The sequence below is a fragment of the Carcharodon carcharias genome, chromosome 16 (assembly GCF_017639515.1).
Source record: "Carcharodon carcharias isolate sCarCar2 chromosome 16, sCarCar2.pri, whole genome shotgun sequence".
NCBI classification, from domain to species: domain Eukaryota; kingdom Metazoa; phylum Chordata; class Chondrichthyes; order Lamniformes; family Lamnidae; genus Carcharodon; species Carcharodon carcharias.
In genome coordinates this window covers 16,771,886-16,798,994 of record NC_054482.1, presented here as the reverse complement: position 1 = coordinate 16,798,994, position 27,109 = coordinate 16,771,886, and the positions used below count along the sequence as shown (strand labels likewise).

Here is a 27,109-nt window from a genome sequence, read left to right as displayed (position 1 = left end):
GCTTGACACCGTCCAGGACAAAGCAGCCCACTTGATTGGCACCACATCCACAAACATTCACTCCCTCCACCATTGACGCACAGTAGCAGCAGTGTGTACCATCTACAAAAAGCACTGCAGGAATTCACCAAGACTCCTTAGACAGCACCTTCCAAACCCATGACCACTACCATCTAGAAGGACAAGAGCAGCAGATACATGGGAACACCACCACCAGGAAGTTCCCCTCCAAGTCACTCACCATCCTGACTTGGAAATATATTGCCATTCCTTCACTGTCGCTGGGTCAAAATCCTGGGACTCCTTCCCTAATAGCACTGAGGATGTACTTACATCACATGGACTGCAGCAGTTCAAGAAGGCAGCTCACCACCACCTTCTCAAGGGAAACCAGGGATAGACAATAAATGCTGGTCCAGCCAGCAAAGCCCACATCCCGTGAATGAATTTTTAAAAAAGCAGTCTGTGTCCACACGCAGCAAAGCCTGGAAAACATTCAGGCTTGGACAAGTAGTAGCAAGTAACATTCATGCCACACAAGTGCCAGGCAATGGCCAACTCCAACAAGAGAGAATATAACCAGTTCATATTGACATTCAATAGCATTATCATTGCTGAATCCCCCACTGTCATATCCTGGGGGTTATGACTGACCCAAAATGGAACTGGACCGGCCACATAAATACAAGAGTCTGTCAGATGCTGGGAATTCTGCAGAAAAAACCTAACCCTCTGACTTCCCAAAGCCTGTCCATCATCTACAAGGCATGTCAGGAGAATGATGGGATACTTCCCACTTGCCTGGATATGTGCAACTCAGATCATTTGATCAGCACCACATCCACCACCTTAAATATTCACTCTCTCCACCACCGACGCATAGTGGCAGCAATGTGCGCCATCTACAAGATGCACTGCAGCAACTTGCCAAGGTTCCTTCGACAATGCCTTCTAAACCCCCAACCTCTACCACCTAGAAGGAAAAGGACAGTAGATGCATAGGAACCCTATCACATGTTTCCCTCTAAGTTGTACACCATCTCGAACTACATGGAACTATAATCGCCATTCCTTCACTGTAAATAGGTTAAAAACATGGAACTCCCTTCCTAACAGCACGGTAGGACCAGACAAGCTGTAGCAGTTCAAGAAGGTGACTCACATTACCTTCTCAATAGCATTTAGGGATGAGCAACAAATGCTGGCCTTGCCAACGATGCTCACATCATCCCATGAAAGAATAGAAAATTCTTGCCACTTATCAGCTCAAGCCTGAATGCTTTCCAGGTCTTACTACCTTCAGGCATGGACTGCTTTATTATCTGAGGAGTTGGGAATGATGCTGAGCGCTGTGCGAACATCCCCTTTTAAGATCTTACCTTATTGCTGAAAAAAGGGACAAAAGCTTTTCGTCTTGCACTCTTCAGGGCACTTGCAAGAATATCAATATAGGGCAAAGACAACAATGTATACTGTATGTGGAGAGAGTGCTGATTGGTTGGCAAGTGAACTTATTGGTAGAGGCATTGCCATGGAGAATGCGTCAGTAATGGTGACTGACAGTTCACTGCCAAGCATTGTTTGAAATTTAAACCAGGCAGCTTGACCCTGATTTGTCAAGGCATTGCTCTGAGGAATGAGTCAGCACTTATTTTGTTTAGCTGAAACAGGCACAATGTGTGTACATGTTCTTTCTGTCTGTAAAGAACAGGGCCCTGTGTATTAATATATGTAGCTTCCAGTACACACAAATGCGCCACATAGCGAACCCAACTGACAAACTTAAATTGGTTGTCAGCGTAACTCTTAGCACACTGAAGATTATTTAGCAAATGTTGTCCAATCACAGAACCATATCTAATGTTGGACACTGTGTTTTGAGTTTTGCAAGCACGGACTGGTTGGGTATGGTCTGTGCCTTGCCCATTGTGAACAGCGCCTGGGGCATGCTGTTTGATACAATCCGCCAGTCTTTGGAACTTACTGCCTACATACTCAGCATCACACTGGCACTGAAATTCATATACCACATTACTCATTTGTGCGATAGGCAAAATGTCTTTTTGGCTTGATGGCAGCACCCTGTTAGTGGCGAATACCACTCGTGTTGCTACTGCTAGAGTTAAACAGCTAGCTTTACCTCTGCTCAAATTTTTGAGATCTCTTGCCCTTCCAGGGTAATCCGAGGTAGACTGGACATTTTTCGGGGCCGAAAACCATGTGTTTGCGTGATATACATCACAAAATTATCTGATCAGGTTGGCATTATCCTACAGAATGCCTTTGATGTGCCCTACTTCAGCATCAAGCTTGCATGGTGAGCAAATGGCTCAGCCCCTATTTAGAAAGTTACCGATAAGACCAATCTTGTAGCGTGTGGGACTGTAAGAATCCCAATGCGTATACTAACCAATGAAGTAGACTGTGGTAGAAAACCCCCTGGCAGATTTCTCAACTAGTATGTCTATGAAGGAGATTTCATTTGAGTGCTCCATTTCAAAGGAGAGTTTGAGTGCAGGATTGAGCCCATTAAGACATGTAAGGAAATTATTACATGCAACTGCAGATTTAAACATAGCAAACATATTTCCTATATGTGGATGATATGAGGGGTAGGAGGTTAGGAGTCATCCCGTTGAAGACACACTGTTGGCAACGGACAAAATACAGGCCATATCCAACCAGCCCGTGCTTGCAAAACTCAAAACAGTGTCCAACATTAGATCTGATTCCGCGATTGGGCAACATTTGCTAAATAATCCTCAGTGTGCTAAGAATTATGCTGACAACCAATTTAAGATGGTCAGTCAGGCTCACAGTGTGGCACATTTGCATGTACTGGAAGCTACATATATTAATACACGGAGTCCTGTTCATTGCAGGCAGAAAAAACCCGCACACACGTTGCACTCGTTTCAGCTTAACAAAATAAGTGGCAGCCATTCGCTGACTCATTCTTCAAGGCAATGCCTTGATGAATGAGGGTCAGACTTCCTGGTTTAAGTTTCAAACAATGCTTGGCAGCTGTCAGTCACCATTAACCGGTGCGTTTTGTCAACGCCTCTGTGAATCAGACTCCATTTGCCAACCAATCAGCACTCTCTTCACATACACTATAAGTTGTTGTCTTGCCCCTATATTGGTATTCTTCCGAAGTATCCTGAAGAGCTTCGACATGTCTCTTTTTTCAAAAATACTCAAGTTCTATACTACCAAACGATTATCTTACCTTATGATGGAAGGAAGGTCATTGATGAAGCAGGTGAAGATGGTTGGGCTTAGGACACTGCCCTGAGGAACTCTTGCAGTGACTCCACTTCATAGGATGGATGCATCAAAAGATGAGAAGTACCATGTACATAGGGATTGCTTGGCAAAGGCGGCCAAGGTTAAGGTTGACCTAGTTCACCTTCTGCCATCATGATACACTAATAATGGAGAATTTGACTAATCATAGCAAACAATCTTTATCAATAGGTCCAGAACAGACCCAGGAAAACCCCCACAATGAAGGAGAGGTTTGGAACCATAGATATGCTGTTCCCAGGGATCTGCCTGTGCCCTTCATACTTCAGCAGCCAAATGATAACAAAAATGCTGTGGTTGAGCACCAATCTTTGCTTCCTCCTTTTGGAGAGAAAGGGTTATTGCCTGTTAACATGTCTCTCTGCCACAATGGGTGCAAATGCATACCCACATTAAGGAAAGCACAGGATAAAGCGGCATAATGACATTCCTGAGTGTCATCAGAGCACACTGACCTGGATATTAAATTAGAAACTAATGTGTAATGCACTGATTTGAAATTCCTTTATCCAATTTTGTAGCAGAGGCTTTAACCAGTTATTTTAAACCTATTACATATCCACACATTATTATACAGTGCAGTTTCCTTGTTTATAATCCTAACTTTGTGAATATAAAAGAGAATTCCACAAACTTCTCACTTGGTCACGGATGTATTTGAACTATGCAACTACAGCGAGAAGCTGAAGGACAAAAGAAAAGACACCCAAGGAAAGAGTGGTAACTGGTCACATAGGACAGGAGGGAGCGAGAACGTAGTGAAGAAAAGATCAAGGAAGAGTAAAGGAAGCAAATAATAGAAAATGTGGTTATTTCTAAAACCTCAACTTGAGGGTGTAAATTTTTTCAGCCTTCCTGTAACATTACCTTAGGATTCCACTCTGGGTCCAATTTCTTTACAGCTGCAACATATTCCTGCATAGCCTGTTGTGCAGTCATATCACCCATTGCCTTCCATGCTTCCCTGTCAGTAAACAAGAAACAATTTAAGCTGAAGGTATTTAAAGGAAAGCAAAATGTTCAGATTTGGCTTGCCTCATCAGATATACTGCTGGGCACAACATCTGTTCATGTTCTAAATTTTGACCCTTCCTCTTCCAAAACGTACAGGGCAGGATTCAGATTTACAGGCACCAGCATCCCTCCCATAGCTCAACAAGGAGTGTACTTTCAATTTAGTATACTGTATTCACTGCTCACATTGCGCTCTCCTCTACACTGTGGAGACAAAACGGGTGACTGCTTTGTGGAACATCTTCGCTCAGTCCACAAGCAGGACCCCGACCTTCCATTTACGTGCCATTTTAATTCACCACCTTGCGCTCATGCTCATATTTCTGGTTTCAGTAATACCTCTCTTCAAATCAAAAGCACAGAAAACTCCAGTTGATCCTTCTTGAACACTGGTCCTCAAACTTGAACAGGCAAAAAAAAAAAAATACAACTTATGAATAGTGGGAAATCAACCCAGGCTTCCAGCACTTGACAGTTCATTTTTGGACCAGCACAACAGCAAATGTCCACATGCAAAAAAGAAAAGAAAATTTTCAATCTTAACTTGTAAAAGCAAAATATGTACCTCAAAACCCAAACTAATATCAGGGTAGAATGAAAAGCAGTTACCCAACCTTGAAGCTTAGCAATCCATTGGAACGTTGCTTTTATGGTTTTATCTGAATCTCTGACTGGACTCCATCCTACCCATACAAACAAATACAAGCAAAATACTGTGGTTGGACATTTGAAATAAAACCAGAAAATACCGGAAATATTCAGCAGGTCTGGCAACATCTAGGGAGAAAGAAACGGAGTTAACATTTTGAATCGAATATGACTCTTCAGAACAGGAAGTGGAATAAATTGTGCAGCAAGAAAAGTTGTCCTAATCACTGCAGCTGAATAATTGTGAGCTCCACAGTGACAAAGTAATACTTGAGGTATATTTGATGCATTTATTGAATATAGACCAAGACTATAGTGGTAAACCAAAGATGAGAGCATGATTGCACATGAAGAGTCATATTGGACTCGAAACAACTCTTTCTCTCTCCATAGATGCTATGCTAGACCTGTTCAGTATTTCCGGCACTGTTTTTATTCCATCCTACACATATTTTATTCTCTCTCCAAACATATATTGGTACTTATATTTAGCACTTATATTTAAAAAATCATTTTTTAAAAACCACTTACCATTTCTGTTTGCCTTCAAAATCAAAGAATCCAGGCTTTGGGACATTGCATTTCCCAAATTTGGCCTAGAAAACAAAACACAGGAATAATGGCTGAAATTATTGATAATTGAAAATGGTCAGTTTCCACAAACCTCATTGAAATGATGCAATGTGACATGGGCTACAATTTTTACTTTTAGTTTGAAATTGTTTTTACTCTTTGTACCATTCCCAGCAAGAGGCAGAAGAAATGTTCATTCTGTTTCAACTAGTTGGGGTCAAAAGTTAAAGAAGTGCATGCTTTGGAATCGATAGACAGTAGAACAATGGTCACTGCCTGTGGATGTCAGAAACTTAGTTTGAAGAAAAGTCCAACCAAATGGAAAAAACACTGACGGTTTCAAAGACGCAACCTAAAATTCTTGCCCTTTAGAGCTCCAGAATGTGCGACCATGCTCTTATCTTTCGTTCACCACTATCGTCTTGCTCTGTTTTTAATAAATGTATCCAATGTACCACAAAACTGCCTTATCACTGTGGAGCTCACAAATATTCAGCTGGACAGATTAGGACTATTTTTCCTACTGTACAATTTATTCTACTCACAAGAGAGAGCTTTACATTTGCAAGATTAGCTTTATATAAAATTATCCAGGCGTTCTATAATTTCCTCACTTTATATTACAAACTCCTTCCTCTATCTCTTTTCTTTGTCAATCTCTTCAGAGTGACACCATTCAACGTTACTTGATCACATCATAACCCAGCTTATTACCAATGTGGGATGAGCAAATAAAACAAACAGCACCCAATTTAAAACTGTCAGGTCTTCACAGGGATTGCATTCCTGGACCAAAATCATTTTTTTTTTGACACAGCCAACTGTCTCCTCCCCTCTTGGTTCGATGCTGGAGTATGATTCCTTTGGCGATGGGTGAAGTATATGGCTATTACTCAGGTGTGAACTCCAACAGTGAATGCTGGCACTCCATCTGACAACGAGGGCCTTGAAGCTGAGACTGAACAGGCGCACATGCATTTCCAACTTGGATCAATGGGCAGTACTCAAGAGAAGCCAACCTTTCCTGCTCTAATCCAGAAGAGCCAAAACCAATTGCGTGGGCCAGGCTTAGATCAGCTAACTCAGCACACACCTAAGAGTCTGTTTGCTGCAGCAATTCCTGGGCAAACTTGCAGAGCTAAAGAAGTTGTTAAGGGGGTATTTAATAGAGGTGTTCAAAATTAGAGAGGTTTTGTTGGAGTAAATAAAGAGACACTGTTTCTACTGGCAGAAGGAATGGCCAAAGAGACAGATTTAAGATCATTGGGAGAAGAACCAGAGGGGACTGAACTACCTACGGGAGCTGGAGTGGCTCAGTGGACAGCGAACCAGGGACTGAGCTGGAAGGCCCTGGCTTCAAGTTCCACTCCAAGACTTGTTGGCGACAAAAGAATCCAGCCACTGGTGCAGGCAAACCAGTATCAGTGCTGGCCCCAAGCCTGGAAAAACATGGAGAGATAACGTCAGGAAGAGGATCTGGCTGTAAAACCACCTGCCAAATCCAAAAATGATGGTTGACATGAAGGTGATCAACCAGCATTGTGTTGATCCCACATAACACAGGAAAAGCTGAAAGAAGAACCAGCCAACCTGGACCGAACTGCCTGAAAAGGTGTTGCAAGCAGATTCTCAATAGTAACAATCAAAAAGGAGTTGGATATATACTTAAAAAAGTAAAGTTTGTAGGGTCAACAGAAAAGAGCAAGGGAGTGGGACTAATTGAATAGCACTTTCAAAGAACCAGCACAAGCATGGAGGCCCAAATAGCTTCCTTCTGTCCTGCAAGATTCTATGATCACCAATCATCATCAGTGACAACCTGTCGTTGCTGCAAATCATTGGTACAGCTTAAACCTTGAAAGGAAAAATCTGTATCATTGTACTGTTGGTTATTTTTCCATCATTCAACTGGATATTACACGTGAAAAATTCACATGCCCATCTGTAACAAAAAGGGAATAAAGTGGCTAGCTCAAACAGAGAAGCAGTCAGCTAAGTAGCATAATCCTAAATCAATTCATGGCCATTACATTGAATCAGAAACATCTCTACCATTATCAGAAATTGAATATTGAGGAATGGCTGTTTGATTATAAGAGTTGGAGTCATCACTGCTTTCATTTAAGGATGCCTGGGAGGAATATTCCCAATCCGCTTTGATACAAATCAAAGAATAGGCCCTAGTCAGGGGAAGAAGCAGATTGACTGACAATTCTGACTGACTGAGAACTTGGAGAAGAGGGCAGGGGTTCTCTTTGGCAGTTTCAATAACCACATCCTTCCTGTTGCAGATTTATATTGAGCACCTGGACTCAATCTACAGACAGTTGGGTTCTGCAGCCAGTAGCCAAATAGTTAGCTGTGGTTTAGATGCACCAAGGTCAACACTAACAATGCAAGTGCAATAATCAAAGTTATCAATGCTAACCCAGCTGGTATTCTGTACCCCAGCATGTCTTTTAACTGACTTTTACTACGTAAGTAGTGTTTTTTTGGACAGTGCTTGTATATTTTCCACTTTGCTGAAGGACAAAATTTATTTCTGCAACAAAAAATAAGCTCTGTTTATCAATGTTACCATGCCTGACATTAGATCCTGAGAGTTTCATTCACCAGCATTATAAATAAGGCAAGACCTTATAAGATGGTTATGTTTGAAACTGTGTCTTTTAAGGTTTTAAGGTAAAACGGAATGTCCTGTAATGGGGGATGGTGTAATTGTACTACTTCCACGGAGACAGGCATATGTGATGTGGTTGTCAGGCTACTAGAGGCCCAGGTTGAAACCCATAGAAACTCAAGCACCAGTTTTCACACCTTGACACAAAAAAGGGGCAGCTGGTCTTGCTAGACTCAGACTCTCAGATTCATGCAGGAAGAGAAAACTGGAGAGGCAAACTGAAAACAGCTGCTGCTGTGCCAAGCAGAAGGAAAGACTGTTTTTGTGTTAACCATCAAGCAGAATGCTGGTGAGAACAGGTCCTCTGTTTGAAGAGACAGGACTTGTAGAGATTTAAAAACCAAGGAGCCACCAGAGGATGTGACAGGAAAGAAAGGATCCTTTTGGAAGCCGAGAGGAGTCTGGGGCTCTATCCACAAGGATACGTATCTGCTGAGAGGGTGGTGTAGCATTTTAACATGTCATGGGGTTTTCGGTTGTGTTAATTAGTTAATGGGCAAAGTTGCTCTTCTGTATTTTAGCGTATTTTACTAAGTAATGTTTAGTTGTTAAAAACAAAAAACTGCGGATGCTGGAAATCCAAAACAAAAACAGAATTACCTGGAAAAACTCAGCAAGAAAAGAGAAGAAAAGTTCTGTCGAAGGGTCATGAGGACTCGAAACATCAACTCTTTTCTTCTCCGCCGATGCTGCCAGACCTGCTGAGTTTTTCCAATGTTTAGTTGTTGAGTTTAGTATGTTTGTTTCAGGAAAGTTCTAAAAATGTGAAATTTTGTCATGTGATTCTTTCCATCGGTCACTGGGAAATTTATCTCTTAAAAGTTATCAGTCTCTACGTGGATCATAACACCAGCCATAATTTCCCATATAAACAATTTAATGATTTTTTTACCTACATTTTCACCTGCAATACTACTCTCCGTATGGTCAGAGATTTATCTGCACCTGTTTGATCCTGTGCACTTGGGTGCAGTAATATACAGAGAAGTAAGCACAGGCGATCAGTCTACTAAGCCAGGTGCAGATTTACAGTCATGTATTAAAATCTGTTACCCAATGTAAGAAATGGCTGTCCAGTAACATAAGATCTTAAGGAATTAATTGAATATTATAGAACTAGCACTCTCTCTCTCTTCTCACTTAAGAGAGATTCTATAGCAGCTGTCTAGAGCTGACAAAGACATAGAACAGCATAAGCCTATTATCTCTGTCAAGGACCTAACTCTAGGCATAGGTTTTTGTACAATACCTTCTGGAGCTCATAAAGCAGGGTCTTATGCCTATATCTAAAAAAAACTGATTAAGGTTAGCAAGATATCCGGGCAAGAGACAAACATGAGGGTGGCCTTGTGGGTTAGGGACTGAAATAGGAGAAGTTTACTTTCATTTTTATTCCTTCATGGGATGTGAGCATTACTGGCAAGGCCAGCATTTGTGCTCCTCCCTCATACAACTGATTAGTTTGCTAGGTCATTTCAGAGGACAGTTAAGATTCAACCACACATCTGAGAGTCTGGAATCATATGCAGGCCAGGTCAGCAGATTTCCTTCCCCGAAGAACATCAGTGAACCAGATGGGTTTTTACCACATTCCAGTAGGTTCATGGTCACCAATCCAGATTTATTAATTAACTGCATTTAAATTTCACCAGCTGCCATGGTGGGATTTGAACTCGTGTTTCCAGAGCATTAGTCCAGGCCTTATGATTACCAGCCAAGTAATATTATATGCATTTGGTACCTCTTCCTGAGGTATTTGTTACCACTTCCCGCAAGGGAGAGGGGTGTATGTTACTTATTTCCAGGGGGAGGGGGTGGTATTGGTTACCCCTTCCATGGGGAGTAGGAGGGGAATTTGGTTCCCCTTCCCAGGGACGGGTATTTGGTACCGCTTCCCCGGGGAGAGGGGGTATTTCGTACCTCTTCCCGGGGGGGGGGGGGGCGGGGGGGCTATGTGGCACCTCCTCCTGAGGGTGGAGTATTTGGTATCGCAAGCCAGGGAGGGTATTGGCATCTCCTACCGGGGGAGCAGGGGAGATATTGGGAGCCTCCTCCCGGAGACGGGGCGGGTATTGAGCGTCTCCTCCCGGATTGGGATATTTGGTGTCGCTAGCCGGGGAGGGTATTTGGTACCTCTTACCGGGGGAGGGTATTTGGTACCTCTTCCGGAGAGGGGTATTTGGTATCACTAGCCAGGGAGGGTATTTGGCACCTCCTACCGGGGGAGGGGGCAGGCATTTGGCGCCTCCTCCCAGAGGGGGCTACTTGGAGCCTCCACCCGAGGAAGGCTGCTCGGCGCCTCCTCTCAGAGAGGCCTATTTGGCGCCTCCACCCAGAGAGGCCTATTTGGTATCGCTAGCTAGGGAGGGTATTTGGCGCCTCCAGCCAGGGAGGGCTGCTCGGTGCCTCCACTCGGCTGGGGGGGGGGGGAGATATTGAGCGCCTCCACCCAGGGAGGGCTACTTGGCGCCTCCACCCGGGGAGGGCTACTTGGCGCCTCTTCCCTCAAGTCAGGGAGGAGGGTGCTTTTTGTTGCCTGCTGCCAGGGAGCAATTGTTACCTTTTCCTTTTTTTATTCATTCATGGGATGTGGACTTCCCTGGCTGGGCTAGCATGTATTGCCTATCCCTAGTTGCTCTTAGGAAGGTGGTGATGAGCTGCCTTCTTGAACTGCTGTAGTCCTTGTGTAGGTAAACCTATCATGCTGTTAGGGAGGAAGTTCCAGGATTATGACCCAGTGACAGTGAAGAAACGACAATGCATATCCAATTCAGGATGGTGAGTGACTGGGACGGGAACTTCCAACTGGTGGAGTTCTCAGCTATCTGCTGCCCTTGTCCTTCTAGGTGGTAATGGTCATGGGTTTGGAGGTGCTGCTTAAGGAGCCTTCGTGAATTTGTGCAGTGCATCCTGCAGATGGTACACACTGCTGCCACTGTGTGCCAGCAGAGGAGTGTGGTGTGGGGTATATGTTACTTCTTCCCGGTGGGGGGTGGGGCTGAGGGAGAGTTGTTATTCAGTTACCTGTTCACTGGGAGGGTGGGGGTATTTGGTTACCTGCTTCCAAGAGATATTTGGTTACCCGTTCCCATGGCGGGGATTTTGTTACCTCTTCCCTGTGGTGGGGGTATATGATTACCTGTTCCCTGGGGTAGGGTATTGGTTACCTGTTCCCTGGGGTGGGGTATTTGGTTACCTGTTCCCTGGGGTGGGGCATTTATTACATGTTCTTTGGGGGGCATCTGTTACCTGCTCCCTGGGGTGGGTTAGTCGGTTACCTGTTCTTGGGGGGGATGTTGGGGAGCATTTGTTACTGGTTCCCTGGTGTGGGTTATTTGGCTGGGTTATATGTTCCCAGGGAGGATTGATTACCAGTTCCTTGGGGACTATTTGTTACCTGTTCCCTGGGGTGGGGTATTTGGTTACCTGTTCTGGGGGAGGGTATTTAGTTACCTGTTCTGGGGGGGTATTTAGTTACCTGTTCTGGGGGGGTATTTAGTTACCTGTTCTGGGGGGGTATTTAGTTACCTGTTCTGGGGGGGTATTTAGTTACCTATTCTGGGGGGGTATTTAGTTACCTGTTCTGGGGGAGGTATTTAGTTACCTGTTCTGGTGGGGTATTTAGTTACCTGTTCTGTGGGGGGGGTATTTAGTTACCTGTTCTGTGGGGGGGGGGGGTATTGGGTTACCTGTTGTGGAGGATATTTGGTTCCCTGTTCTGGGGGGGGGGGGGGGGTGGTATTTGTTACCTGTTCCCTGTGGTGGGGGTATTTAGTTACCTATTCCTGGTGGGGGTGGGGGTTATTTGGTTACCTGTTCTGGGGGTATTCAGGTACCTATTCCCGGGAGGGGAGTATTTGGTTACCTGTTTGGGGGGGGGGAGGGGGGGATTTGTATTTGGTTACCTATTGTGGTGGATATTTAGTTACCTAATCCTGGGGCTATTTAGTTACCTATTCCTGGGGGTGGGGGGGGGTATTTGGTTATCTGTTCCTGGGGATATTAGGTTACCTGTTCGGGGGGGGGGGGGTTGTATTTGGTTACCTATTGTGGGGGATATTTGGTTACCTGTTCTGGGGGTATTTAATTACCTATTCCCGCGGCGGGGGATATTTAGTTACCTATTCCCGGGGCGGGGGGTATTTAGTTACCTATTCCCGGGGCGGGGGGTATTTAGTTACCTATTCCCGGGGCGGGGGGTATTTAGTTACCTATTCCCGGGGCGGGGGGTATTTAGTTACCTATTCCCGGGCTGGGGGGTATTTAGTTACCTATTCCCGGGCTGGGGGGTATTTAGTTACCTATTCCCGGGCTGGGGGGTATTTAGTTACCTATTCCCGGGGTGGGGGGTATTTAGTTACCTATTCCCGGGGCGGGGGGTATTTAGTTACCTATTCCCGGGGCGGGGGGTATTTAGTTACCTATTCCCGGGGCGGGGGGTATTTAGTTACCTATTCCCGGGGCGGGGGGTATTTAGTTACCTATTCCCGGGGCGGGGGGTATTTAGTTACCTATTCCCGGGGCGGGGGGTATTTAGTTACCTATTCCCGGGGCGGGGGGTATTTAGTTACCTATTCCCGGGGCGGGGGGTATTTAGTTACCTATTCCCGGGGTGGGGGGTATTTAGTTACCTATTCCCGGGCTGGGGGGTATTTAGTTACCTATTCCCGGGCTGGGGGGTATTTAGTTACCTATTCCCGGGCTGGGGGGTATTTAGTTACCTATTCCCGGGCTGGGGGGTATTTAGTTACCTATTCCCGGGCTGGGGGGTATTTAGTTACCTATTCCCGGGCTGGGGGGTATTTAGTTACCTATTCCCGGGCTGGGGGGTATTTAGTTACCTATTCCCGGGCTGGGGGGTATTTAGTTACCTATTCCCGGGCTGGGGGGTATTTAGTTACCTATTCCCGGGCTGGGGGGTATTTAGTTACCTATTCCCGGGCTGGGGGGTATTTAGTTACCTATTCCCGGGCTGGGGGGTATTTAGTTACCTATTCCCGGGCTGGGGGGTATTTAGTTACCTATTCCTGGGCTGGGGGGTATTTAGTTACCTATTCCCGGGCTGGGGGGTATTTAGTTACCTATTCCCGGGGCTGGGGGGTATTTAGTTACCTATTCCCGGGCTGGGGGGTATTTAGTTACCTATTCCCGGGGCGGGGGGTATTTAGTTACCTATTCCCGGGGCGGGGGGTATTTAGTTACCTATTCCCGGGCTGGGGGGTATTTAGTTACCTATTCCCGGGCTGGGGGGTATTTAGTTACCTATTCCCGGGGCGGGGGGTATGTAGTTACCTATTCCCGGGCGGGGGGTATTTAGTTACCTATTCCCGGGGCTGGGGGGTATTTAGTTACCTATTCCCGGGGCGGGGGGTATTTAGTTACCTATTCCCGGGCTGGGGGGTATTTAGTTACCTATTCCCGGGCTGGGGGCTATTTAGTTACCTATTCCCGGGCTGGGGGGTATTTAGTTACCTATTCCCGGGCTGGGGGGTATTTAGTTACCTATTCCCGGGCTGGGGGGTATTTAGTTACCTATTCCCGGGCTGGGGGGTATTTAGTTACCTATTCCCGGGCTGGGGGGTATTTAGTTACCTATTCCCGGGCTGAGGGGTATTTAGTTACCTATTCCCGGGCTGGGGGGTATTTAGTTACCTATTCCCGGGCTGGGGGGTATTTAGTTACCTATTCCCGGGCTGGGGGGTATTTAGTTACCTATTCCCGGGGCGGGGGGTATTTAGTTACCTATTCCCGGGCTGGGGGGTATTTAGTTACCTATTCCCGGGCTGGGGGGTATTTAGTTACCTATTCCCGGGGCTGGGGGGTATTTAGTTACCTATTCCCGGGCTGGGGGGTATTTAGTTACCTATTCCCGGGGCGGGGGGTATTTAGTTACCTATTCCCGGGCTGGGGGGTATTTAGTTACCTATTCCCGGGCTGGGGGGTATTTAGTTACCTATTCCCGGGGCGGGGGGTATTTAGTTACCTATTCCCGGGGCGGGGGGTATTTAGTTACCTATTCCCGGGGCGGGGGGTATTTAGTTACCTATTCCCGGGCTGGGGGGTATTTAGTTACCTATTCCCGGGGCTGGGGGGTATTTAGTTACCTATTCCCGGGCTGGGGGGTATTTAGTTACCTATTCCCGGGCTGGGGGGTATTTAGTTACCTATTCCCGGGCTGGGGGGTATTTAGTTACCTATTCCCGGGCTGGGGGGTATTTAGTTACCTATTCCCGGGCTGGGGGGTATTTAGTTACCTATTCCCGGGCTGGGGGGTATTTAGTTACCTATTCCCGGGGCTGGGGGGTATTTAGTTACCTATTCCCGGGCTGGGGGGTATTTAGTTACCTATTCCCGGGCTGGGGGGTATTTAGTTACCTATGCCGGGGGGAGGGCGGTATTTGGTTACCTGTTTGAAGCGACTGTACAGGTAGAGCAGGGTCTCCCGTCCCGCCTCGTGCACGACCAGCTGCACGTGCTGAGCCGCGTGCTCGAACTCGGCCTCCAGCGCGCGCTCGGCGCCGCCCCCCTCCTCCCCGTCCGCGAGCCCGGCCTCCGACTCCGGATGCTCCTCACTCCCGCTGCCGCTCGCCCGGCCCGACACCGCCGCCATGTGCCCGGTTCCAGCCCCAGGCCTCCCGCGACTCTCCTCGGTTACTGCTGACTAACAGGCAGATGAGTGGTTGATTAATCGCTCGTTATCCGCGGCTCCCCCTCACCACCACCCCCCCCCCCCCCAACTTCTCACTAACTATTGACAAACTGGCCCGGACCCATCAACACTCCGGGTGGAACCCGCCTACCCCGGACGAAGGTTCCGGTTGTGCAGCGCAGGCTCCCCAGCGTGTACAAAAATAAAGGGCACGATTCCAATGAGTTTGAATTCTAAAGATTGTAGATCACGGGATTTTAACGGCGCAGAAGGAGGCTATTCGGCCCGTCGCGTCTGCACTGGCTCTCCAAGTGAGCATTATGACCTAGGGCCATTCCCCTGTCTTTTCCCCGTACCCCTGCACATTGTTTCTATTCAAATAACCATCTAATGCCCTCTTGACTGCCTCGATTGAACCCACCTCCACCAGACTTCCAGGCAGTGCATTCCAGACTGGAACCACTCCTGTGAAAATCTTTTTTCTCACGTCACACTTGCTTCTTTTGCAAATCACTTTAAATCTGTGCCCTCTGGTTCTTGATCCTTTTGCGAGAGGAAACAGCTTCTCCCTATCTACTCTGTCCAAGCACCTCATGATTTTGAACATCTCTATCAAATCTCCTCTTAGCCTTCTCTCCAAGGAGAACAGTCCCGACCTCTCCAACCTATCGTAATAACTGAAGTTTCTCATCCCTGGATGAATTCTTGTAAATCTCTTCTGCACACTCTCCAATATGTTCACATCCTTTCTACACTGTGGTGCCCAGAACTGTACACAATACTCCAGCTGAGGTCTAACGACTGTCTTATACAAATTCAGCATAAACTCCTTGCTCTTGTACTCTATGCCCCTATTAATAAAGCCCGGGATACTATATGCTTTATTAACTGCTCTCCACCTGTCCTGCCATCTTCAATGATCTATGCACATATACACCCAGGTCTTTCTGCTCCTGCACCCCCTTCAAAATTTCACCCCTTATTTTATATTGTCTGTCCATGTTCTTCCTACCAAAATGCATCATCTCACACTTCTCCGCATTGAACTTCATCTGCCACCCATCTGCCTACTCCACCAACTTGTCTATGTCCTTTTGAAGTTCTACACTGTCCTCCTGTCCTGTCCCAAACTTCGTAGCATCCGCAATCATTGAAATTTTCCCCTGCACATCAATATCTAGATCATTAATTTATAATCAAGAAAAGCAAGGTCCTAATATCGACCCCTGGGGAACTCCACTACAAACCTTCCTCCAGCCCGAAAAATATCCTTTGACCATTATGCTCTAATCCAATTTTTCAGCCAATTTTGTATTCACGTTGCTACTGTCCCTTTTATCCCATGAGCAATAACTTTTCTCACAAGTCTGTTGTGTGGTACTGTGTCAAATGCCTTTTGAAAGTCCATGTACACGACATCAACAGCATTACCCTCATTGACGTTTTCTGTTAACTCTTCAAAAAAACTCCAGCAAGTTAGTTAAACACAATTCCTCCTTTAGAAATCCATGCTAGCTCTTCCTTATCAATCCATATTTTTCCATGTGACGAATTCTATCTTGAATAATTATTTCTAGAATCTTGTCCATCACTGAAGTTAAACTGACTGGTCTGTAATTGCTGGGCTTATCCTTACAACTTTCTTGAACAAGGGCGTTACAATTCTCCAGTCGTCTGACACCTCCCTGAGTCTAGGGAAAACTGAAAAATTATGGCCAGTGCCCTTGCAATTTCTACTCTCACTTCCTTCAATATCCTTGGATGCATCTCATCTAGTCCTGTTGCTTTATCGACTTTAAGTACCGCCAGTCTATTCAACACTTCCTCCTCCTTATCAATTTTGAATCCTTCTTGTGACAGAGTTTCCTCGTCTGTCACCATGGCCTGGGTAGCATCAACCTCCTTGGTAAAGATGGATGCAACGTATTTATTTAATACCTCAGCCATGGCCACTTCACGCATGTGTACATTCGCTTTTAGATCCCTAATCAACCCTACTCCTTCTTTTACTACACTTTTACTATTTATATGCCTGTAAAAGATTTTGGGATTCCCCTTTATGTTGGCTGCCAGTCTTTTCTCACAATCCCTCTTTGCTTCTCTAATATGCTTTTTCACCTCCCCTCTGAACCTTCTGTATTCCTCTTGGTTCGCAATTGTGTTTTCTACCTGACACCTGTCATAAGCACAGTTTTTCTTCTTTACCCTAATTTCTATCTCCCTTTTCATCCAGGAAGCTCTGGATTTGTTTGCCCCACCTTTCCCTTTCAATGGAATAAAAGTTGACTGTGCCCGAACCAATTCTTTTTTGAAGGTAGCCCATTGTTCAGCTACAGTTTTCCCCACCAATCTTTCGTTCCATTCTATCTGGCCCAGATCCGTCTTGCCCCATCGAAGTTGGCTCTTGTCCAATCAATTATTTTTACTCTGGATTGCCTATCATCCTTCTCTTTCATTATCCTAAAACGTACAATACAATGATCATTGTCTCCTAAATGTCCCCCCCACCGCCCCCCGGACACTTGATCTACTTGGCTCACCTCATTTCCAAGAACCAGGTCCAACCGTGCATCTTTTCTTGTTGGATTGCACACATGCTGCTGTAGAAAATTCTCCTGAACACAATCTAAGAACTTTTGCCCCTCTCCACCCTTTACACTACCACTGTCCCAGTCTACATTCTGGTAATTAAAGTCCCCCATTATAACTACTCTATAATGCTTGCATCTCTCTGCAATTTCCCTGCAGATTTGTTCTCTATGTCCTTCTCACTATTTGATGGTCTGTGGACTATACCAAGTAATTGCACCCTTTTTGTCCTTAGCTCTAGCCAAATTGATTCTGTCCTTGAACCCTCTGAGACGTCATCTTTCTCCAGCACTGCAATGCTCTCCTTAATCAATATCACCACCCCTCCTCCTTTCCTTCCTTTCCTATCTTTTCTGAAGGTACTGTAACTATTGTCAGAGTCAGTGAGCAGAAGCACCTGCCACTCATTCTCTGCAAAATCCAGCATGTATATGATGCATTCGTTGTCACCATTAAAAAATTTAATAAGCACCCTTTCTGTATGTGTTTAAAGTTGTTTCCAAATTAAATTGATCTAAATGTTATTCATATCATTCCCTGATGTTGAGCATTGTAAGTAACATTAATGATCAGTAGGAATAAAACACTTTACAAATCAATGGACTATCCGGATTTCTGTAACATGGGCATAAAACTACCATGAACGCAAAGTTTTTATTTCTGCTTTAACCAGTTTAACTGTCAATTACTGTCCCTTGTTCTGAATACCAAATCTATATTGGAAGCATTACATCTTATAGGCAGAACACGGAGACACAGTATAAATTAAAGGGTACAATTCTAAAGATTCAAGAGTTTGTAGATACTGTATGTAACTACTGTTTTACTTCTCTGTTACCAGTTTTATAAGTACAATAAATATATTCTTGGATGACAATAGAGTTAGAGAATTGGATTTTCCCTCAGTGCACGTGCCCGGGATTTGGAAACAGTCCAGCCTCCTATTTCCTGCAGTCACTCTTTAGAATTTTCATGGATGTGCCCCGTTATTTGATATGGATAAGGGCAGCAAAGGGGTTCTCAAAGCTGGAAGGCCAATCAGAAGCCTTCCAGCTTGAAAAGAGCAGCAAGCTGCAGTGGAGGGTAAGTAACAAGAAATAGCAAAACAAAAACAGAATTACCTGGAAAAACTCAGCAGGTCTGGCAGCATTGGCGGAGAAGAAAAGAGTTGACGTTTCAAGTCCTCATGATCTTTCAACAGAACTCATGGAAATCTTGTCGCAGAGACGAACAGAACTTCTTCAAGGTAGGCATTTCTTGAACAGCAGTGGCAGTCAATTAAACACAGAGATTAAAACAAAAAACTGCGGATGCTGGAAATCCAAAACAAAAACAGAATTACCTGGAAAAACTCAGCAGGTCTGGCAGCATCGGCGGAGAAGAAAAGAGCTGACGTTTCGAGTCCTCATGACCCTTCAACAAGAAATAGCAGCCTGACCACCACTGTGAAGCAGGGGTGGGGATGGTGTGGAATCCCTCGGCAGGACAGCCTTTTGCTGCACTCGCACCCAGGCAGGTAGGGAGGCCTTAGGGAGGGCATCCGCCTTGGATGCAAGGGTGGTGCCACGGCACTGCTCAAAAATGTGTGCCAAAATAAATCCAGCAACTAGAAGCCGTGCAGTTTAACCTCGGTGCTGGGAAAGCTTTTACAAACAATAATCCAGGACAAAATTAATAATCACTTGGACAAGTGTGAATTAATTAAGGAAGGATTTGTTAAAGCCAAATTGTGTTCAACAAATTTGATGAGGTAACAGGGATGGTTGTTAAGAGTAAGACAGTTGATGTGGTTGTAATGATTGTAGGTTAAACCATTTCTTCTGGTTATGGGGATCTGTGACTGTATAGACCAATCAGCCCTAAGCGCGGGGAATCTGAGGGGCGGAGCTTTTTAGCTTTCATCTTAAAGTTTACAAGAAACCCGTCCTGCACTCTCCAAGTTTATCACAAGTGGCGACGAGGATAAAAAGCGCAGATGCAGCACCTTGGCTCACTGGGGAAGAATTGACCCCTACAACTAATCTCATCCATCGAGGATCAGAGTCAATACATGGAGCGATTAGGCTTCTACTTTCTAGCCAACGAAATAATGGTGGAGGAGAAACAGAAGGCAATTCTCCTAATGGTCCGCGGGAGCAAAACCTATAACCTGATCCATAGCTTGACAGCTCCGACCATGCCAAATTCCAGATCCTTCACCGAGCTAGTCGACCTCGTGAAAAGACATTTTCAGCCGAAACCCTTAGTGATCATGCAAAGGTTCAAGTTTAATTCTTGAATAAGGGACCCCAGTGAGCCCACTGCAACGTACATCACAAAGTTAAAACAGTTAACAGAGCACCATGACTTTGGTGATACGTTAAACGACATGTCACAAGATCATTTAGTTTGCAGCATAAATGACGATGCCATTCAGCGCCATTTGCTTGCAGAAGTTGAGATAGACCTGAAGCGTGCCATAGAGTTAGCACTAGCAATGGAGAGTGATGAGAGGGATTTGCAGGCTTTGCAGAGTGTGCAACGTGGCGCCATTTTGCAGCTAGGGCAGGAACCTGCCGGCAGACATTGCGCGAAGATCAGGGAGGCTACACTGAAGTGGAACATGGCCCCTACCACTAGAAAAGCAAAAAGAAACGCTGAAGGCAGCTCACCAGTAACCCAGAAATTAAAGTGCTATTGTTGTATGGGAAATCATGTACCCGGAGTCTGTAGATTTAAAGAGGCATAACGCCACTACTGCCACAAAAAAGAGCATTTTATTAAAAATTGCAGGACTCGATCAAGGCAGCCATTCCAACAGCAAGTCAAGTTAAATGAAATGCACAATAAAGAAGAGCCAGAAGGTACTAAGGCTGATGTTTATTCCCTACACAATCTGAAGGCCAGGAAAACTGAACCAATCACTGTTACACTTAAAGTAAATGGAAAGCCACTGTTCATGGAGTTGGACACATTGGTGGGAGAACACATCTTTGAATACCTCAGAGAAGGTACCCAGCCATTGAGTTTGTAGGAAACTGCTATTTAGTTAAAAACATATGCAGGAGAAGCTATACAGGTTAAAAGGCATCACCTGTGTACCTGTATCATACAGATAGCTCCGCTGCCAATAATTGTTGTAACTGACGATGGACCTAGCCTTCTGGGCCGTAATTGGTTGAAGGAAGTCAAACTAAATTGGTCAGAAATTTTTCATTTCAAGACTGGAGGAATTCCAGAGTTGAAAAAATATGGCAGAGTATTCCGAGATGAGGTGGCGAAAATCAAAGGTCTACAAGCTAAAGTATACGTGGACCCTAAAGCAACAGCCTGGTTTTTTAAGGCAAGACCTGTGCCCTACACTCTCAGAAAAAAGGTAGATGCAGAATTATGTCGCTTGGAGAAATTAGGAATAAAACAGCCAGTCCAGTTTTCAGATTGGGCAACAGCCATAGTCCCTGTACTGAAGCCGGACCAACCATTCGCATCTGTGGGGATTATAAATTAACAGTAAACAAGGCTGCGAAATTGGACAAGTACCCAACCCCAAAGGTTGGTCTGCTAAACTTGCAGGAGGAAGATCCTGTACTAAACTTGACATGAGCCATGTGTATTAGCAGCTCGAGCTCAACAACACATCAAGAGATTATGTCACCATAAACGTGGTACCAATATACATGTTTACCTTTCGGTGTGTCCTCTGCCTGTGCAATTTTCCAGAGAACTATGGAAAGCTTACTAAAAGAACTCCCCCGAGTTATAGTATACTTGGACAGTGTCTTAATTAAAGTATCCATAGACACAGAGCACGCGACAAAGAAGTTCTGAAGAGGTTCTGAAGAGATTTTTAGAAGCTTGCGTTCATTTAAAAAAGGAAAAGTGCACCTTCTTAGCAAAGGAAGTTACGTATCTGGGTCATCAAGTGGATGCCCAAGGGTTGCACCCATTAAAGGAGAAAATCAGGGCCATCAAGGAAGCGTCCTCTCCTACAAACATCACAGAGCTCAAGTCTTTCTTGGGCATGGTAAACTATTAAGGCCAATTTTTGCCTAACCAATCTACAGTGTTAGCCCCTTTGCATTTATTATTGAAGAAGAACCACAGCTGGTCCCAGAAGGCTCAGCAAGAGGTATCCTTCACTAGAGTTAAGAAGCTTCTACACTTGTTGTGTCTGCTAGTGTACTATGACCTGTCTAAGGAATTGATACTCACTTGTGATGCATCTCCCTATGGAGTAGGAGCAGTATTGCCACACAAGATGGAGGATGGATCTGAAAGACCAATAGGATATGTATCCAGAACCCTTCTGCAGCCGAGAAAGGATACTCAGTTTCAAAAAGAGGGCTTATCTATTGTATTTGGAGTAAAGAAGTTCCATCAATATTCACACGGTCAACACTTCACCACAGTGTCAGATCACAAATGATTGTTAGGATTGTTTAGTGAAGCTAAGGATAGTTTCTGCTAGAATTCAAAGATGGGCTTTAATTTTGTCTGCATGTGAGTACACTTTTATGCAGCGTCCAGGTGTGCATAAAGCAAACGCAGACGCCCTCAGTGTTCTCCCTTTGCTTGATAGCATTACACATGTACCAGTACCTCAAGAGGTAGTACTTACATTAAAATTTCCTGGACTCCTCACCAGTCTGTGCAATTCGGATAAAGAATTGGATGAATCAGGATCCAATTTGAGCAAGAGTCCATGAACAAGTATTGTAAAGATGGTCAAATGCCCAAGTTCCTGAAATTTTGAAACCATTCTTTGTATGTAGATCTGAGCTCAGTTGTCAAGGTGGTATCTTATTATGGGGACCAAGATTCAGTATCCCTGTCCAAGGAAGAGAACCATTATCGGAAGAACTTCATAGTGGAATTTCAAAAATGAAGATGCTCACACTAAGTTATATCTGGTAGCCAGGTATAGACAATGATATCGAAAAAATGGTGAAACACTGTCTACAGTGCCAGCAACAGCAGAAGTTGCCTGTTTTAGCCTCGCTGCATCCGTGGGAGTGGCCTGGTTGACCCTTGGTTAGATTACATATAGACTATGTAGGTCCATTTCTAGGGACCATGTTTCTGGTGATTATTAATGCACATTCAAAATGGATGGATGTGTTGAAATGAGATCACCCGCTTCATCTGCAACCATTGAAAAACTGCCAAAGTTTCAGCGTTCATGGTTTACCTGAAGTTATTGTATCAGACTATGGTACGGCTTTCACTAGCACTGGATTCCAAAGATTCTTGAATCTAAATGGGATTATACACATCAGAACAGCATCGTACCATCCCTCATCTAATGGCTTGGTGGAAAGAGGGTACAAACCTTTAAACAGGCATGAAGAAACTATCAGAGGAAACATTAGAAACACGAATTTCAAGATTCCTGTTCAGCCATCGCTCAACTCCTTATGCGACTATTGGTTTAACACCTTCAGAATTGTAAATGAAGTGCCAACTTCGTACAAGATTGAGTCTAGTATTCGCTAATTTAGAGGGGAAGTTGGAGAGAAACCAGGGGAGTCAGAATGTGAATAATGATGTTCACAGTAAAGGTCAAGAGTTTACTGTGCGAGAGACAGTTTTTGAATAAAATTTTGCAACTGCACTGAGATGGGTCTTTGGTACAATTGTCCCTGAAACAGGGCCGTTATCTTATCGGGTAAAAGTGGAAAACAGGTTGTTAGGAAACACGTGGATCATGTCAGAAGTCGAAAACTCTCCAATCACCAGTTAATCCACCTGAAATCGAAGTCGAAGCTTCGACACCTGAGGTGCCAGATTGACAAAGAATACATATCGGATGTCACTGCTGAAATAAATAACTCTGTACTGCCTTTGTCCATGGATGTCCCCGAAGCTGCAGTTCCTGGTAAAGTCAATCCAATGGAAGAACCTCCAGTTGTAGATTTGCATCACTCTACCCAGATCCGAAAACCTCCTCAAAGATTAAATTTATAACAGCAAGAACAGTATATAATTATATACAATATGGGTTCAGTTGTTTTATAAATAAGAGGGTAAAACAAAAGTAAATGGGGAGGAATGTAATGATTGTACATTAAACCATTTCTTACTGTTATGGAGATCATGTGACTGTATAGACCAATCAGCCCTAACCATGAGGAATCTTAGGGGCGGAGCTTTTTAGCCTTGGTCTTGGAACAAGAATGTAGTCTCCTCTGAAGTCTGTTAATAAAGTTTACCGTTTCTTACAAGAAACCCATCCTGCACTCTCTAAGTTTTTTACAGTGGTGTATATTTATTTCCAAAAGATGTTTGATCAACTAGTCACGTAATAGGCTTGCCAGCAAAATGAACCTGATGGAATAAAAGGGACAGTGGCAGCATAGATACAAAATTGGCTGAGTGACGTGAAATATGGAGAACAGTTGTATTCTGGAATGGAGGAAGTTATTGTTAGAATTATATCTCTCAAGACTGGAGTTTTCTTTTACAAAATGGAAGGATTTGGCATGATCTGGACATGTGGATGCTAACCTGGGATTTTTTTTAAATAGAAGGTCATGCGTTCACCTTGAAACTGTCAACAAGCAGGCCTCTTCCAAAATCGCCTGAGCTATATGGTCCTTGAGAAGCAGTTGTTTCTTTGCGCTGAACTGCAAAGAACTTTAGTTAATGAAAAGCTAGAAGACAAATTGGCAGTCACATGGCTGAGAGTAAAAAAAAATTAAGTTGTGAACCTGCTTGTTTGGAAGGCTACCTTGACTGGCTCTCTCTCTCTCTCTCTCTCTCTCTCTCCCTTTCTCTGCCTTGCCTAAAATTGTGTGTGGCTATCAACCTCATCTGAGTGTAACCAGTCTGCATTTGGACTTGCAAAACTGAAACCAGTTGGTGAGAACTTCCAGGCATCCATTGGGACCAGAGGTCCAGCTGCACACAAGAAAACTCCAGGTTGACAGTGTCGAGACCCTTCAGACTTTATCCTTTCTTTTATAATGCCTATCCTCCAAAGCCCATCTCTGCAGAGAGACTCTATCTGTTTGTCCTTTGCCTGTCTGTGTGTGCTGTGTGTATTTTTAAGGAAGAGATAAATAGTTATACTTCATGATTACAATTGTGTGTGAACTTGCAACTTGCTAAAAGAAGTTTTGTTCTAAAATAAATTAATCATTCTGAGCTTTTGAAAGAAGCCTGGTCAGAGTCTCTTTCCTTCTGGGTACTAGAGGTATAGGTACACAATTGGCCGTTTTGGTGAGAACATTAAACATTTAAATGATTGGTACGGCCTGCAGAGTAGTGGGCTTGATAATTTGTGCATTTCTCCCATTCCGGTCGTAACATAAATTAAAGGCTCTTGCGGGATTTGAAACATGGACAGTGGGTGATTGGTTGCATAATAATAATTGTAAAGGATAAAAGGACGGAGATCAAGTTTCTTATACGTTGGTAAACTGAAAGGGCGTTGGAAGTTGCTAAGGCTTTTTTACCGATGGAAAATGTAACCATGATTGGTTTACATAAATTAACTAAGACTTAACTAATGGAATTGGTGGAAGAGCTGGAGTTAGAATTACCCAGAGGGGCGAGGAAAGCAGATATAGTTGAGATAATAGCACAGTATTTGAAATTGAAAGGGATGCCAAAGAGACTACGTTCTCCAGGGAATGTGAGTCAATTGAATTGGCTAAGATTCAGTTACAAATGAAAGAACTTGAATTGGATGCAAAAGAAAAAGATAAAGAGAATTGGAATTGAACAGGCTAATTGCAAAAGAAAAAGGAAAGGAAAAAGAAAGAGAAGAGCATTTGGAAACTGGAACTGGAATTTCAGGCAAGCGAGAAGGATAAAGAAATAGAGGCAAAGGAGAGAGAGAAGGAATGAGAAAGAGAGTACCGGCTTAAAAGGCTGCACCTTAAAAAGGAGGCCTCAGATGCCGAGGAAGGTTCTGATGATGAAAAAACCTTCAACCTAAAGCCCAGTGGGGAAGTGTTTAAGCTTGTACAAGCTCTCCCAAAATTTGAGGAAAGGAATGTTTGATAAGGTGGCTAAGCAAATGAAGTGGCCAAAAGACCTCTGGACATTACTCTTACAGAGTAGGTTGGTGTAAAGCTCACAAGTTGATGCTTTACTTTCCGAAGAGGTCTCTGGAGTATGATGCAGTTAAAAAAAAAGGCTATTCGAAGTGCTTATGAGTATGCCCTGAAATTTCGGAATATAAGGAAATAGCCTGGGCAGACCTATGTTGAGTTTGAGAGGGAAAAGCAGAGTAGGTTTGACTGTTGGACATGGGCATTAAAGGTAGGGACAACATATGAAGCTTTTAGTGAAATAATTGGAAGAATTTAAAGATTCATTTCCTCCTGTAGTTAGAACCCATGTCGAAGACAAGAGGGTGAAAATGGCTGGGCAGGTAGTGGAAATGGCTGATTGTGAACTAGTGCATACATCTAAACCCTTTTTCGATCACCCTTACAAGCCTAAGAAGGATAGAAGTTGGGAATGTCAAAGGAAAGCAAGTAGCCAGGGAAGAGAAGGGACAGCTGGGAACACCCTGGAAACTCCTCTTCAGGCCAGAAAGGAAGGTGCTGAGGGTGTAAGTGATATTCTAAGTGTTTCCATTGTAACAAGTTGAGACATATTCTTGCCGATTGCTGGAAGTTGCATGGGAAATCCATGGGACTTGCTGGGGTACATAAGGGTGACTCAGGAAAAGGAGCCCTGACTGAAAGTATGTCAGATCAAGTTGTAGCATTAACTGCAGCTATGAAACTGAGTGTGGGCACTGCTGTGAGTCCAGGAGAGGTGAATAAGATACATGAGAGTTATAAAGAATTTTTGTCGAAGGGAAAAGTAACCCCTTATCCCTGAAATGAGACAGCTAAACTTATAAACATACTTAGAGATACAGGAGCCACTCAAACACCTTTGCTGGGGAAAGGCTTAACTTCTCCACCAGAGAGCACATCAAAAGCCAAAGTTTTAGTCAATGGTATTGCTGGGGAGTATATACCTGTACCTTTGTACCGGGTGCGCTTGGAGTGTAACTTATTGTCTGGGACAGTGATGATAGGGGTTGTTCAGCAGTTACCTATAGATGGAGTTGATTTACTCCTGGGAAATGATTTAGCTGGAGCGAAGGTAGAATCTTCTCCCATAATTACAGAAAGCCCAAGTGAGGTTAAAGAGTAGTTACAGGAAAAGGTTCCAGGAAATTTTCCTTTGTGTGTGATGACCTGAGCAATGGCTAAGCAAAGTCCACCATCAAAGGTCAAAATGATATCACAGACAAATATTTGGCTGGCTGAAACGTTCGTTAAAGACTTAGGTAATCCGGAAGAGATGTTAACAAATCTTTTTCAGTTGAGGGTCAACAGCTGATTCAGAGTTAAGTAAAATAGTACAATCAGCCCAAACTGAAGCTGAAGCTAAGGCAGTTCCAGAATGTTATTATATTTAGAAATGGGATTCGAATGAGGAAGTGGAGACCTCCTCACACACCTGTAGATGAGGAGTGGATGCTTGTTCATCAGATAGTGATACCGCCCAAATAGCATAAAGAGATATTACAGATAGCACATGAAATGCCTATGGCAGGACATGTAGGGATATGGAAAACTCGAGCATGGATAAACCGGCAGTTTTACTGGGCAGGTCTCCATAAGGACGTGATGCTGTTTTGTAAAGCATGCTATACATGCCAGATG

The 27,109-nt window shown here is 44.3% G+C and overlaps 1 protein-coding gene across 1 annotated transcript in view; it reads right to left on the bottom strand.

Moving 5' to 3' along the window:
* Positions 1–14,927, bottom strand: part of acbd6 (acyl-CoA binding domain containing 6) — a 207,332-nt gene extending 192,405 nt beyond the window's left edge. Inside the window, exons 1-3 of the mRNA XM_041208380.1 lie at positions 14,628–14,927; positions 5,500–5,564; positions 4,174–4,270 (exon numbers count right to left, since the gene is read on the bottom strand). Coding sequence (XP_041064314.1) covers positions 4,174–4,270; positions 5,500–5,564; positions 14,628–14,831 — 366 coding nt within the window. The 5' untranslated portion in view covers positions 14,832–14,927. The remainder of the gene's footprint in view (positions 1–4,173; positions 4,271–5,499; positions 5,565–14,627) is intronic.
* Between the last annotated feature and the right edge of the window lie 12,182 nt (positions 14,928–27,109).